Below are 16467 nucleotides of genomic sequence, written 5' to 3'. Positions count from 1 at the left end.
GATCCTCGACGTATTATAGCTTAAGGAGAAACTAGGAAATTGTTCTCTTAAAAATATATACATTTCTGACAAAAATGTCAAGTAATAGGTGTTTTTAAAATGATCCAATGATTCTTCTAAGTACGTCTCTGTAACGTAGAAAATTAATGAAATGACATTTTATAGCTGCGTGTTTGTATCTTTCATTTGGTCGGATGTTCATTATGATCGCTGAAAATTGATGTCCAGTTGTGACAAGATTTTTATTTTCCTTTCTACTTTAGGATGAATGGCGTCGTTCCGGCAGGCCGAAGATAAATCGAGATACTTCAAGAACACCCCGTACCTACACAGATGTTTAAGAGCTAAGCAACTACTCAGAGCGAGTGAGTTGATGCGAGCCGCGTATCACGAGAAGGAAGTTCAATTTAACCCAATAAAGGACAATCAGAGGCCGACGGCGACCAGAGACGAATACCTACTACTCCTCTGATGGCTAAACGGATCGACCGAGGGACTTCGCCTTCAGGTCTTTTCGGCTCGGAAGATGGAAAACTCGTCGACGTGTTCAGACATCGTACCTACCAACGTCTTATCGCAGACATCCTTTCTGTTAGGTTCGTGCATATGAAATATCTCTTTTCCGATGTGGTACTGTTATCAGTGTTTTATTTTATCGTTAATTATCGAATATAATAAAGAAGCAGCAATTTGCTATAAATCATATTATTTAATCCTGAGTGGGTACTATGCCATAAAGAAAAAAAAAAATTGATACGTCATTATTGGCTGTCAGGAGTAACTAGAGTATTCGTATGATTTCCTTACGTGAGTTTCATTTTGGAAAAGGTACCCTGAAAGCACTTGAAACAAGTGGAGAAAGTTGAAGATACTCTGTGTCCTAATGAAACAGTTAAATAAGTTTAATTGATAATAAATTATTCTATAGAAGAAATCGTAACAGATCTATTTCAAGAATCGTCGAATTTAAAAATCGGTAATTTTTATAAATCTGAAATAATGTACGTCGTATATGCATTAAATATACAAAAAAGAACATATCCACTAACTTAATGTTATTCAATTAATTTATTGATTCGAACAATAGCATAATATATTTCTTCAAATAACGTTGCACGACTGATCAACAGTTTGTTTACCGTTTAATACCACAGATCCATCTGTTGTCGATATCCAGGCTACGTTTTCCTTTTATGCAACTAGAATAGTTCGCCAGAGGAGTTTTCGATTGGCAAATGGGTATTACGGGCTTAGGGAGTTAGCGAAAATGGAAAAGGCCAATTCAGTTCATTCTTCGGGTTCGCCGCTCCGCGAACGACAAGGAGCATCTAGTTCACGATCCAATGGACCGTGAAGTCTGTGACATGGACCAAGTGGAATTTTCGGTCAGTGTGTTTCTTACAAAAGGCCGCAAAAAGCCCGCAAAAAGGCTGCAACGATCCGCTGTGAGAAAGGAAAGGGAACAGAATGGCTCAACGACGGGATTTGAAGCGTTCAATGATGCTGATTCGTGATCGCTGATCGGGAACATCGATTTTGACAGGGTAGGAAAGTGGTAAACAAAGCGACAGATGATTTACAATTTCGTACAGTTTCTTAAAGTTTTATTAATATTAATAATAATCGAAGGTAAGCTGCAGTTTCTTTATTTGCAGAATTTATTATATTTTAAGTTACAAATAGTACATAGATTTCTTAACACATTCACTGCTACTAGTGCGTGTGGTGTACCGATTAAATACAGGCAAATTATCGCTCAAAATAAAGAAATTTCTGATAGAGCGAAGAATGTAACTGTACGGGCAGGTGAGTGTGTTTCAGTAACAGGAAGTGTGTCAGAGGGGTAACATTTATTATATATTTTTTACTTATACCATTAGAAACAGAAGAGACTCTTATTTATATACATAGAAGCTTGCATATTCTTTCTTCTAAAGGGACTTAAGCTTCTAATTATATTTTATATTACACTTGTAATTTAATATCTCACAATTCTTTATCATTATTTGAATTTCATTCTTATTTTCAACCCTTAACTATACATCTCCGTATCTTTACGCGAAGCCTTTTAGATTATCTAACATTTTATTTACTAAATCGTATGTCATAAGAGTTAGTCCAATATATCTATTAGATAGTTTAAGGTTTCTTACAACTGTTCGAACTTCTTCGTCTCTAGTTAACGCTTTCACAATCCTCGAACTGGCACGGTCTAGTCTATAATATCTCGCGACAATATTGCCTAACCCCCTGAAACATGGGTTGACACTCGCAGCGAGACGCAAATTAATTATCATGCATTGATAACAACGTGTTACAAGAACAGACAATCGGGGACCAACGGTGTCTCCAAAATCTCACGGGGTTCATTCACGGCGTCGTGGAAAGAGCGAGGGCTATCTATGAAATTAGCGGGGGTTCGGCTTTAACCCTCCCCATGGATGGATAAGGGGGGTTGAGCATTAGCGATTATACGCACCGCGGAGTCCATACATCGGGTGTCTCCGTGTGGAACTAAACAGACAAAATGGCCACACTACGGCTCACCCTCGATTCCGTTTTCCTTTTACGAGCCACAGTGGCCGTCTCTTTTCATCCTTTCTCCCTTCCTACGAGTTTCTCCTTTTTACCTACAAGGCGACAAGGAAGAGGCGAGTCACGAGATTTTCGAAAGTGCTCTCTCGCCTCTTTTCCTATCTCTGTATGCAGTCGCGTCTGTGGAAAGCGTACTGCACGCTCCATCAACGTGTGGTATTTCTCCTCTGTTGCATTTTACATCTCGATATCGTCGTAAGATCTATCGAAAGGCGCATTATTTGCATTTTACTGATGTGAATGGAATAGTAGCGGGAGATGGATGATTAAATTACCCGGAGAGGGGTTGCTATTTTTCCTGAGATTATCTCGACCGATTATCTACTGCAATAATGTTCAATAACGTGATATTACTTGGGCAAAGTCGAGAGCTGTGTGCAATGTTTTTATCAGTTTTATGCGATTCAAAGATTGCCAAGTGTCGAAGGAAATCCGGTAATGAAATTAGAAAAGAAAAACTTCTTACGTTGGTTCTTCTAATCTGGTTGTTGAAACGATTTACAAAGTTTACAGTCGCGTACAAGACTCGTGAAGTCGACATAGTGTCTTTTCTAGTGGATTTCCTAGTTGACTGCTTTTCAAATATTAAAGATTATAACGTAAAACGTACTCGATAAGAACATTAGAAAACGGAACTTTACCTCAATTTTATTGATTCATTTGATTGATCGCAAAATAGATGCTAGTAATCTATTCCCTATCTTTCTTTTATTCTTACATTTATTTTTACAAAATCAGCTTTTGAGCGAAAGGCGTGCCCATAAACACGAAGCAGATACATGAAAATATTCTAAAACGTGTACACATTTACAGTCCATAAAATATTAGGTACGTAAATTAATTCTTACATCTGAAACGAAACTGATTTAATCCATGCAAACAGGAAACATCAGACTTCAAATCAATTCTTATATAGTTATACACAAATGATAAATATTTGAAATTAAAACACAAATGTTTAAACGCGAGCTCTTTTGTTGGTAACTCTCTTCCATCGCGTCTTCGCTTCGTTGCTCTCGCAAAATCACGTTTCAAAGGAGCGACGGGTCCATCAAAATGGGGACATATGTTGGTCGACGGTCCAGAAGAATGTCCCGAATGGGCCCTTGTCACGGCGTGTTGCGGTATGCATCGACAAACGAAAGCAGCTTCCCGCGGCGGCTAGGATCGGTGTCATCCCCTTAAGTGGGGACAATGGGGCCAAATCCGATTTTCGAAATGATCGCGTTAAACGTGCCCAGGGATTTACGGAGGGCGGATGCGCTTCTCAATAGCCGATGTTTACCGGTCCCAATGGAAAGGGATTACTCCGTGCATATCCATTGCACGGGGAAGAGTGTGCTCCGATGAACTCCCGCGGCGCCAAAGAGGGGATGCTCGAAAGTCCGCGCTGCAGGGTGCATGAGGCGTGATCTTGTGCAGTTCTTGGGATACCTTCTCCATCGAGCTGCAATTTCAACATACATAATAAAATTAGAGCAACCACTGATTATCTCATATGAATTTTTCTTCTAAAATAATCCTGTCGTGGCGGAGGTTTTAAGAATTCTGTCATCGTTGCGGTATATATTGAACGATATATAGGGATTTTTATTTATACTCTGGGCTCAATTTTTGAATTAAACTTACAAAGATAGGGAGAATGTTTACTTTTGTTAATGTAGATGGAATTTATAATTGTCAAAAAAAATACAAATATTTATTCGTTATGGGCTGATTGTCATACCACTCATTTCGATTGGAACGTAAGAAACGAACAGTTATATGAATCAATACAATTGTTAAATAAACAGCGGTCAGTTGCGTAAACTAATGCAATTTTTTCATTGGATGCGTGGTTTGTAATATTCATCGCAAATATTGAAGTATATATTGAATTGCATCTATATCTGTGTAATGAATTATATGAAAGTTATTTTTGGGGTATTTTTGGAAATGTTTATGAAAAGAATTTTACGTCTATCTGTTAAATTAACCACGACCTTCGCGATCTTAAAAAGTTATTTGATATTTAATATACAGATACTTGACGATATTTTGAGATCTTTCTTCCAGTAACGGAAGAAATTCACTCATTCCGTAATATTAGAATCTTCAAGTAGCAATACAAAACAAGATTATAATCGTAACATGTATTATTTTTGTAAAGCAAATATAAATATAAGAACTATGCTACAGTTACTTAAATTAAAAATTCCGCTTCGTTTTATGTCGTAGTTGAAGGGAAGATAAAAATCGAGCGAATTCCCGATTAGCATCCAGAGCAGTTCTTTGAAACAACAAGAAATACTACTTAGATGAGAAAGAATAGAAGTTCACTAAATTCGTATAGAATCCCGTGATATTTTACACTGTCGATAACGTTGGACGATTAACCGATTCCCTAACCACCTTTTCGTCGTTCGAGTTCGAGAGAATATCGACCCAGCTCGTACTGGATGTCAGGAAGTTCATTCAGAAATTAAGACAACCAGCGTACGGCCTTTGCCGCGGCGACTTTAATTGTGGCTAATTGTTACGAAGGTCGGAAGCGGCCTGTAAAGACGCAAACCCACGCAATTGATGGTCACACCACGCGATAATACTGGGTGATCGAATAGTAACGAGTTACCGCGAATCGCGTCTTGATTACTAGGTACGTAAAACGAGTTCGTATTTAAAAGTGATCCGACTGTATCGGCGATTCGTAAGTGTTATTTTCATCCTTGAACGTGGTCCCGTACCATAATTCTCTATCGGACAACGAAACGTGTAAAAGAAGGAATATCGTTCGTAAACACGTCGAAAATATCAATCAACGATAATTTACGTCTCTGGTAAAGCACGCCGAGTCTTTGTAATTACTTCATCGGGTTCTGGAATTCTAATCCATCATTGTCAGCCAGTTTGTCCTCTTAGTCCATGCTCGATACACTAAGGAAATCGATTATAATAAAAGAGCCCACGGGTAAACGCATCAACACACAGATTCATATGTATATGTATAGTTAATGTTCGGAGTAACAACGCGCAGTCTATGGAAAAGAGAAAAAAAGGATGGTAGTTGCGTAAGAGATGAAATCACAGGAGACGGTTTTCCCGAGAACGAGCGGATTTTTCTCAAGAAACTAACAAGGACACGGTTACTTAACGCCTCATCGATCGACTTTTCTATGCTAGTTCTACACGTGGTCGAATAAGACGGACGAGTGCAGGAAATTTCGTGACCATTTTTCATTTGGTCAGACAGGGGAGAGGGTAGGGACAGGCAAAGAAACGAATGGCAGGCACGAGTATGAGAAGGAATGCGAAGGGAAAAATTCTAGCGTGCATTCTGCTGCACACATCGTACGTATTCGTTCGTCTTCTTTTACTCTCACCTCTATCCCACGTTACCGAAGGAACTCGCGAGGTCTTTCAAGGTTGCTGCTTGGCTTTTCGTGCCAGCCACGCAGACGCAATTTGCCTTTCGGCCATTGTCATTTCTGCACGATACGCTCGTACATGGCATCTCGTGCGTCTGTATCACCGCGTTTCCTTCTTTTCTTCAGCTCGGCCAGTGGATTCTGACTTTTAGGAATGTTGTTCGACTGTTGTCGATATTCTTGTACGTCCGCCAGCGACGTAAATTTAACCCTACCGTGCTCGACTTTCATTTCAGTATTTTAACAAGTTAAATCTCCTGTTTCGCAGAACTAGTCTGAATTTCGGTGCATCGTATCTTATCTACAAATAGAGCAGAACAAATTTTCTATTGTTATCGTATTCGTGTTAGAAAAGAAACTTAGCGCGGAGCTTGGAATAATTCATCTTTCACACATCATACGTTATTTGGGCTTGCTCAGGGATCAAATAAATAACATTTATTCTCATAAGCAAATAACCATATTAAGTTCAATGAAAACACTGTTACGAGAGAAGTACAATAATACAAATTCTCTTTTCCTTTAGCGCCGTTCTGTCAGTGTTAGTGAAGAATGTCAATTCGTGGTATGTTAAGTAACACTGTTACTTCTGTCAAGGAGATAGAAAATCATTTTCCTCGTTTCCACAGTTAATTTCATTCAGAGAATATATACGATTCCGTTTAATGGATTATTTTCTTTGAACTTCCAATTCCATTATGTTTCCTCTGCCACAAACTCGAACTTCATTTTACACTTGTAATTCTGATGAAATCATAAAGGACAACACAAAAGCGTTCATTGAGAAAACGATGGAAGAAGGAAATCGAGGAAACCGAAAGTGTTCCATTCGATACCCATTGATATAGTAGTTTATTCGAATACCCTTTCTAGAGTCTTTCTATCGAAAATGCTTTGCAACAACGCCAATCAACGGTCGCCCTAACGACGAGCATTTAGTTGCACGGTCACGAAGGTGATTCCGTGGAATCTCGGCTAACTGATAACCAACCTGGCAAGAGCAAAATGCGTGGCGCGATGTCAGGCAACGAGGAAGGGAAGTAGAGAAGAAGATTCGCCGTGTTATTAAACTGGTCGATCATCTAATTACGCTCGACTTGCGGTCGTCCTCGTTAGATCGCGATACGAAATAACGGAAAGCAAACTGACGAGACAATCACCCTCTTGAACTTCTCGACTGTGTACGTCTTGCAACAAGAAAACCATAGAGAAAGCAAAGATGCAATCGCTGGAAATGAAGAGAGGGATATAAAGTAGTCGAAGAGGAATAGTTGAAACCGGACGAGTTTCACGATTCTCGTTCGCATTTAGAGCGAGCAAAGGCAAGAATTGTAACATAACAGGCTGGGGCAAATTTTATTTGAAACAAGAACAAAAAGATAGCTGTTTGATATTAATGAATCGTTCCAAAATCGTCTAAAATAGAATCGATGAAAGTAAAACGTCTTCAAATAATTTTCTATTTTAGTCAATTTTTTTCAAATTTAATATTAATTTGAGTGTTAAATAGCGTATTGTGTATACATTTACGCCATAAGCAATATAGCCGCTATAGTATTTGTTGTTAAAACTATTTTCATTTCGATCACCTTTGAGTAATATTTGTCAAAATATGTGTACATCTAGGACAGTCGATAATATTGAAACAACAGAATTAAAAACTATTTGAATTATCGCTTCAAGAAACACATTACACTTCGAAAGAAAATTCCAAACAAAGTTATTTCGTTCTATAACTAAGTAATGGGAAATTTAATCGTTCATTTTTCAAACATTTTACTCGAACAACGTCCAAGTCTGGAATATTTATAACGAGAATAACCAATAAGATAACGTGGATGGATGGTGCAGCAGGCGCGACTCCAGCTTGCGCTCAGGTATAAGCTGATGGGATTCTGGGATTCATTAGCGTAATTAACGGGTCCTCATTAAGCGTATTATGGTATGAACGGATCGTCGTTACTAGCAGAGTCATCGAGTTTGCTTTCTGCAAACGGAACCACGCATCAATTACATTCGAGTCGCGTGCGCTACTCTCGTTTTCTCTGTGTGCTGTTTTACGTTTGTCCTTCCCCATTAGCTTGGATCCTGTGAAAAGAAGCTTGCGCGCTGTTTTGTAGCAATTAACCCTTTCGAGATATGCCGAATTTAATGCCTCCGCGTGTTCCTACCACTTTAATGAATTTCCGACAACTGAATATTAAACATTGTCCCGTCTTCGGTCGCGTTCCTCGTATTTCGAGAAACACGCTGCCACGTTCCCGGTATTTATTGGGATAATGAAATAAGAGGAATCATCCGTGGGATCGTTTTTTATTTTGATAAGGTAATAACCGCGAGCTTCGTTCCCTTGTTTGGTCGAGCATGTCGAAATGAGCTCGACAAAACACGCGTAATGGCGCTCGTGTGTGACGGGAATTTTAATTACGAGCGTGACCAGTATTTGATACACTTTCAGTATATGTATACAAGTATTTTTGTACGCTAGATACTAATTGCAGAAAAAGAAATTGGCTACATTCTTCTATTTTTAATTATATCGAATGTAATTCTTTTTTGTTTAATTTTTTTTAATTAATGCTTCATTCGATACTACGCATTAATTTTGTTTGCTTCGATAGATTTTTAAAGCCATAATTTTCCGGCGTAATGAAATTCGGAACTCATCTACTTCTTTAAATTATTAGATTCCATAGAATCACGTAATGATTCCAAACATCCGATGAATAACCACTTACATTTTTCGCTTCATATTCCGAAAACGATATAGAAACAAACTTTAACCAACATTAGACACGAGGGTACGACAAATAAAAAAACAACAGTATAACTATCCCTATAAACTATAGAAGATTTTGCAATAAATGGGAAACATCCCCAAATAGGAGCCAAGAAGGAGGATGAATTTCGTCAAATTCTTTTGTTATAGCACATTAATAAGCTCAAAGCCGCGCTAATCTCCTTGCCCTCCAAATTCGAAAATAACAGCTTGTGAAATAAAACGCGCGATGCGTGTGCCGTAACACAAAGGTCGAAGGGCGCGGCGTAGAAGAGGGTTGACGCGTGCCACCCGAACCCTGAAATCGGAGTCGATGATAGGTTAAAACGGTGATCCGCCGCCGTATACTTCCGACAGTTTTGTTATCATGGTGGTACAAGGGAGATGCTCGTACGGCCTGTGGACATACGAACGTTAATGCCCGATTCACTGATAGTATCGGTGTTTATACAACACGTTTTACGTCCAGGCAGCCTGACGGCATTATCTTGCATAGTCTTATAGGCTTGACCGGGTGTATCGAATGTAAACCATTTGTACGAAGTTTCAAAGGATGTCGCGAGATAGGGGTACGAGGCAACACGTGTAACGTATACTTGTTATAAAACTCTTGGATACCAGATGTTGGTGACGGTATGTTGCAGACGTGTTTTTATTGATTCTGGTAATGAATCTTATTTGTAAAGATATCGACACCTTTTGAACAGGTATTTCGAAGGGAAGATGATGGTATTCGATCCTGTTAACTTTCTGTATTTTTAAAGCTAGTAATCTATAATATATTTTCTAGAATAAATATAGTAGGCACGATTGATTATAATTGTGTCTCAATATAAACTGAACGTTTGTTTTAATGAAAATACATTGTTTACATTCGAAACCCGATATCTATCAGTTTGATGTGTACGATAGCCAGGTGTTTTCATTGAAATCAGATAAGTTGGAAAATAAAAGACGATTGAATTATTTTAACACTAGAACTACCGATGGCTATAAGATACCTGTATACGTATAAAACTTATATGGCTCGTAGAAATCAAAATGAAGGATACTCGAAGAATCGTTCAACGCAACGAAGGCCCTTGTTCCTAAATTTTAATAAAAATTACTCGAATCTCCAAAATACACCGTGATAGGTCTATAAAATTTCTATTGAAAGATACGAATGAATCATTTGGATTAAGAGTCGAGTTAAAGAAAAACGTTCATAGACGTTGGAGGAAAAAAGTTGAAAACATTTCTGATAGGCGTGGCGCGAGAGAGGGTGTCGCCAGGAATATTTTAGAAATTAATGTCAATACGAACGACGATATCCAATTACACCGGAAGCACCCGGTACAAGAGGCCGACTTACAGTCGGGGGTTGCAGGCGAAACCGAAAGAAAGAGAAAGGACAGAAAGAGAAAGGAGGGAGGAATGTCAGGGTGAAAAAAACTTACTGTGGGGGGTGGAGGAGGGGGGAGTGAGCACCAAGTCCTCCCACATTGTAAAGTACCCCTGCATTCTAACACCGGTCGGCTTTTTCATCGCGCACGCTTTTTTTTTTCTCTTTTTTAACCCTCCTCTCGATCGCGATTGTGTCCGAGACACCGGGGGCGTGAACTCGCCGATGCCGGCACTGGCCTCGAGGCGTTTTTCGCATTTACAAGCGCCCCGAAGAACCGTTGGTGCTCGCGAATAGTCCAGCTGGCGACTCGCTCAAGGAGATTTGTGAGTTTGCGTTTCAACAGGCTATGTACGTGCGTTTTACGCGCGGATACGGTTGAATATTTCGTACTTAATGGAAGAACATGAGTTTTGCTCGTAAAGGTAGCTGACAATTTCTGTGAGGATGCGCACATAAAAAGGAAAGCGACATTAAATATTCTGACGGGTTTTTGTATCTTCTATTTCTCATTTTCTTTATATATATAAGAATAAGGAAAGATAAAAAAGATAAGAATAAAAAAGAAGTATAATCATACATGATACTTTAATTACGTTGCTCAACGCCATTTATTACATACGCTTTTCAGTTCTATTTCTTGAATACATCTTTCACTCCTATTTCTTATCTCTGCTTATAATTCCGCTTATCAAACCTATTTATTATTTCCGTTTATCAAACCTGTGGTTTAATTTATTTTTTTACTGTTGTTTTTCAACACCGGTTTTTTGTTTCTGTTATCTCAACTTTATACAGCTGTTTGTTTTTAATTGCATTTAATTACTGTTTTATAATCCTCTATTAATACCTATAACATTTTATAAGGAATGACGAAGCTTTTTTACAGATTAAAGTTCGAAATTAAACACGTGATATCTTTACTTGCGAGGTTCTGCTTTATTTTGCTCATTCTATCCGTTAGAACATATTGATTGATATAATAGCTTCAATGAAATATTATTTTGGACTAGATGATTCTCCGCATGAAATAATAGACCTCGCCGATGATTTCTTCGATTGTGCGACAGCAATTGCTCGCTAAAAAATAATAAAGGAGACAGAATTACACATAATTGTCTTATCCGATGTTTCCTTCCTTTGATTTGATTCACAAAAAAAAAAGTGCGGCGACTTGCCTAACTTTCTCGATCAATTATTCAATGCATAATCGTGCGTTCGCTTTCCTTTCCTTTTTCCTTTGAACCCACGTACGATTTTCAATCGTCCAACCTTCGATAGCTCTAGCTGGAGCAAGAGAGACTCTTAGGGTGCTTCTTTGAAGTCTATAGAACAACTCAAACCAATGTGTTCACTTCACGACTTCAAACCTTTCGAATTTGTTCGTGGAATCGGCAATCTACGACCACCATATGTACTCGTAACGTTCATTGTTATGGATATTATTTATTTTCTCGTTTATATCTAGACGCTTCATCAAGGACGAAGCAACCGGTAAATTGTAATATAAAAATAAGTTAATTGTCATTTTAGAAAAATTCTAACAATTCTTTTATACACCGTTACGATAAAAAGAGATCTCAAGAAAATATGAATAAGAAATTATACGGATGGCGCAAATGTCCAAGAACAAGGAAATTTCAAGACCACCTCGAGAACGTACGGCACGTTCTCCTCACGGTTGAATAATACATGAAATGTTGCCTTTCTTAACGTCGTTCGCGGTCGTGCGACAAAAGAAGTATCGACAAAAGAGTGGCCCTCGGTATATAGACTCATACGTTCAAGCCTCTTGAAACATGCATGAAAAACAAACAGATGCATCCGTCAATCTGACACTGCTAATTTATATATCGCTCGATTCCCTACGATCCTATAAAAGGGTTAAATTGGAGCAGGAGAGTAAGTGGAACGATGAGAGGAAATGAAGGAAATTTTGGCTCTTAGCTCATCGAGCAGCCGATAATTCTGTCCCTGTTCGTCGACGAGATAAGGATCTAAGATTACCGCGGTCCTGTTAACGTCAGATTAGTGTCACCAGCCCTTTTCTAAAGTGACCCCACTCGACGAGAGTGGGTCAGAGGGTCGGACGCGCGCCCGCTGTCCAATGGCTTTTAAATTCACTCGGCTATACGACTACCGTCCCGTTGGATAAACGTTCCTTCAAATCTGTTTATTTTTGCGTGGCTTTACTCGACAGGTAGCTCCTCCGAGTCTACCTTTTCCCGAAGCAGCGTGCCTTTAAAAGAGGACTCAGGAAGCCATCCTTTTGGTCTCCTCATCCTAATCCCCTTAACCCTTCTTAACGTCCCGGAATAAAGGAAGACGTAGACAGATCGGTTCAGCTCACTTGACTTTTTTTGGAAGGAACCTGCGAACGTGTTTCTGCACTTCCATCTGACTTACATCCGAATTTCTAGGGTGGATTTTTGATTTGGAAAATTTTTAACGAGACTCGAAGATTTTTTAATTACAGGAATTTGAGATTTTGTTTAATCGTGCCTCTAAATTGCATCCAATCTCAGAAATAATAGATAGTTAATTTATAATGGATGTGAAATAGTAAAATTTGCGGGTATATTATTGTATAGATTCCTTTTTAATTGGACGGTTTAGGGGGATGACAGAATCCAAGTATTATAATCTGCAATATATGTTCGTAGATATTGAAAAATCACATGTCGATACTACTGTGAAAAAACATTTTTGCAATTTTTTTTTAAATAAGTACAGATTGCATATGAGTTTCCCACGATCAAAAGACAAACTGCTCAACTTCAGTCTCCGTAAATTTTTCCATTTCATTATCTACGTACGTAATTAGTGTTCAATTTCTCAAAGACCAAATAATTTAATTTCTTATATCCATTTATCTCATTCTACCTTGCATCCATAAAAGTGAGTGGCGTAATATACCTAATCGTAAATTTAAAGATAAAAGATATATAGTTCTAACGCCATCATTTTCAACTACTTTTCAATTTATGGAATTGTTGGATGGTTAGTACATTTTTCCCAATATTTATCTAATTTTTCCAAAATGTGTATTTGTACTGTATCTTCGTTCAGCTCTTCGATTGATTTCTTTGGACTATAAGCACATAGATATACCTAGAAGAAGAACAAGCTCTCATAAATTGTAGAATTGCTACCAACAGTAGATTCGATAAAGAAGCAAAGGAGATTACGATTGAATGTATCGTGTTGTTTTATAATGCGAGAACTATAGGCTCTACGAGAATGGAAAAGCAAAAATGCACGCGACGAAGGAGTACAGGAAACAAGGAGGAGACTGAGGCTTGATACACCGGGATTAGCTCTGGCTCCTTAATGAGCGTTAATGGCACGTGATTTCTTAATCACCTTAACGATCACCATGCGCATAACTCGTCGCCGTGAACAGTGGGGATCAATAAAAACCAATTTATCCGATATACTCAGCGCGTTGTACCGATTCATCTGACATTATTTTATTTTTCGCCTTTTACCTTCCGTGACACAGCAACCATTTCTTTTTTCACGAGTAATTATTACTATGTACATTTTTGCAACACTATAATTCTTCTTGTACATCACGATAAGCAATATATTCGTATCTCTGATCTGTTCATACTGAAAATGAGATTGCCGATTTGTAATAATTTTTATGTCAACTCCCTCGCGATTTTGGATAGCTGAGATATTTCGTTATCGTAATGTCGTTTATGCAAGGCTATACAATGCATAAATAAAATATTATAGACAAAATATTTCACGTGATTTTATTAACACGCGAAATGTCTCGTTAGAAAATTTAAAATAAACAATCTATTGCGTTAGTTGGTCGCGTCATGATTATTACCATTATAATTAACGATTGTATTCAAGTCAAATTCTGTACACACACACAGAGGTAATCGAAGAATCATAACATCGAATTTGACACGACTCCGGCAAGGAACAACGGAAAATCCAAACAAACGACCACTATTTCGTGCGCATTTCCGTGCCTACCGTCTGGATGATAACATCGCGTTGTTGCGCGTCGGAATTTCGGGAATCTTAATCGCGTAGTACATAACTTTATCTCGTTGCATAATTTCGCCTAGTCCATTCGTTATTTCGTTCAAATCGCGTGTGTATTGGTAGTGATTCTGTTAATCGCGAATATTAAAAGACGAACTAGAAATCATGATCTATCTAAGATGGACCAAATTGCCTTCAACTATTATTTTCACGTCGATTTCAAAGCAATGGCCACAATTACATACGATGACTTCCTACATTCGTCATACTGGTAAGCGAGATGTAACGTTATTAAACACAATACACTTTTATTTCTATCTTTAGCAAATTATTTATTATTTCGTAGATATCGGCTATCTTTGATATTCTTCCTGTGTTTTATTTACATACATACGTATCTCGAGTGACCAAGATTGTTTGAAAACTGCGTGCACTTTGAGCTCTCGGTCTCACTTTTTTCCAATTTAAAAGAAACTGCTCGTTTTGCGTTGAAGCATTTAATTGCTCCATGCATCCGGCATCCATCTTTTTCTTTTTTCATTTGTCTTGCTTCATGTTATTTAATATGTGCGAAACGTCGTCTACCCGTTTAATTTCGTATTGAATATTCATATGGGCACGGTCACACCGTTTCCAGGTATGTAATAAGCACTACCATTTCCATGTAAATTCGTCTCGGTTATTGTGTCATCTCGAAAGCGAAAACATGATGCAACAAGCGTTCCCGGCCGATTGTTAGATTATGTCAAGTTCTCGTTTTGTCGCGTTTATTTGATTTACCAAGGACGCGTGCGTCTTTCTGCCACGTGGCTTCAACCCCTTGCGAGACAAACGATCCGTTGGGCGGAGTTCTGCGTTCATTTCCTTTCGACCTTTGTGCCTCTGCGCTATGCAACTTCGCCAGCTGGATGTCCAGAAGGCGACGCAACAGTTCGACGTTTAAAGCCGTTATGTTATAGTACACTAACGGCGGCGTTATGCTCTCTTTGTAAACGATTTGACAATGCTTGATATTTTATAATCCCGATCGATTATCGTTTGTTTCAGGCGTTATGAAATAGATCGGATTAAATTTAATCGAAATTATTAAGAAAGAAATGATAGAGTATTCTCGATCATCGAGTATTATCGAAGTATTATCGATTTGATATTATCGACTATGTAAAAATGTATATAATGTAAAAAATACTTGTACACTTTAAAAAAAAGTAGTTAAATTTGTTATTCAGGAAATTGTAGGATCTAAGTAAGAAAAGAAATAATATAAGGAATCGCGATTCTTTTTTTATACCTACGGTATTAATATACAGATTAATGTTAATTATCTAATAAAAAAAATTGCGAAAGAAATATCACATTAACGTAACGTCGGTCCTTGATGAATCAATGTACGTCAAATTCAAGAAATAGACATTATAATTTCTTCTTTATGAATTATTATTAATGTATTGGAAGTAATATTTATACAAGGTGTTGCAGAATATGTAGCAGCTAATCGTTTAAGAAAGAAGTTTATGCAATATCCTCATTTGTAAATTAAAACGTGAGCATAGAGCGTTTAACACGTGGAAGAAAGATGTATGAGAAATTTGAAGACGATCACCTCATTACAAATTAATGTTATACGTTAACGAAGAAAGACTAACACTCGACTATAAATTCTTTTCTTGTATAAATAAAAACAGAGTGAAGCAATTAGCGGTTCTTTTATGGACGAAATCTAACGATCCCATAATAGAATCATCTAATAAATAATTCTCAACCACATATCCATTAATATATTCTAATGAGATTTCAATAATCAATTACGCGTGTTCCCATCATCTCGAAGGTTCTGTATCATCGCAAAAGCAACACTGTCGCTTTCATTTGGTTCATAAACATCGTTTTCTCGAGCTGCGGCCTTCAAGGCCGAACTCATTGGTTTTCATCCACATAAGAGAATTATGAGATTAACGCGAACGAAGTTCGTCGAGAGAAAGATGGCAGGGGCAGCCAGAAGGTTAGGGTTGCCCGACAATGTCGCGCAAACGAGCGAGCCACCCTATGCGCGAGCCCGCCACGCCCTTCTTGCTGCGTGGAATCGCAAATTGGCACCCCAACCTGACCACCTCTTGCTTCGACCACCTCTAACTTTCCTCCCCTAACTTTTCCTCTTTTTCTGCCCGTCGTTACCCTTCCTGGTTCTCCCTTGTAGACTTTCGGTCATCGAATTCGAACTTTGATCACGATTAATTTCACACATTGGTGCTGTTCGTGTGTCTTCGGTCGAAAATTTTATCTCATACGCGATATTGCAA

The 16467-nt window shown here is 38.2% G+C and overlaps 1 protein-coding gene and 1 long non-coding RNA gene across 10 annotated transcripts in view; one reads left to right on the top strand and one right to left on the bottom strand.

Annotated features, from left to right (window-relative positions):
• Positions 1-3482, top strand: part of LOC126872335 (uncharacterized) — a 42211-nt gene extending 38729 nt beyond the window's left edge. For 4 of the 6 annotated variants that reach the window (XR_007691946.1, XR_007691944.1, XR_007691945.1 and 1 more), the window contains one exon: positions 264-3482. This is a non-coding gene — a long non-coding RNA (uncharacterized LOC126872335). The remainder of the gene's footprint in view (positions 1-263) is intronic. The other 2 variants (XR_007691947.1, XR_007691943.1) reach the window with 2 other exon arrangements.
• LOC126872323 (homeotic protein distal-less) overlaps positions 1832-16467 on the bottom strand; it is a 113675-nt gene continuing 99039 nt past the window's right edge. For all 4 annotated transcript variants that reach the window (XM_050632141.1, XM_050632142.1, XM_050632144.1 and 1 more), the window contains exon 5: positions 1832-4042. In XM_050632141.1, the coding sequence (XP_050488098.1) occupies positions 3877-4042 (166 nt within the window). In that variant the 3' untranslated portion in view covers positions 1832-3876. The remainder of the gene's footprint in view (positions 4043-16467) is intronic.

The sequence above is a fragment of the Bombus huntii genome, chromosome 13 (assembly GCF_024542735.1).
Source record: "Bombus huntii isolate Logan2020A chromosome 13, iyBomHunt1.1, whole genome shotgun sequence".
NCBI classification, from domain to species: domain Eukaryota; kingdom Metazoa; phylum Arthropoda; class Insecta; order Hymenoptera; family Apidae; genus Bombus; species Bombus huntii.
Note: the sequence above shows the minus strand (reverse complement) of the source record. Positions and strands in the feature narration are given on the sequence as shown.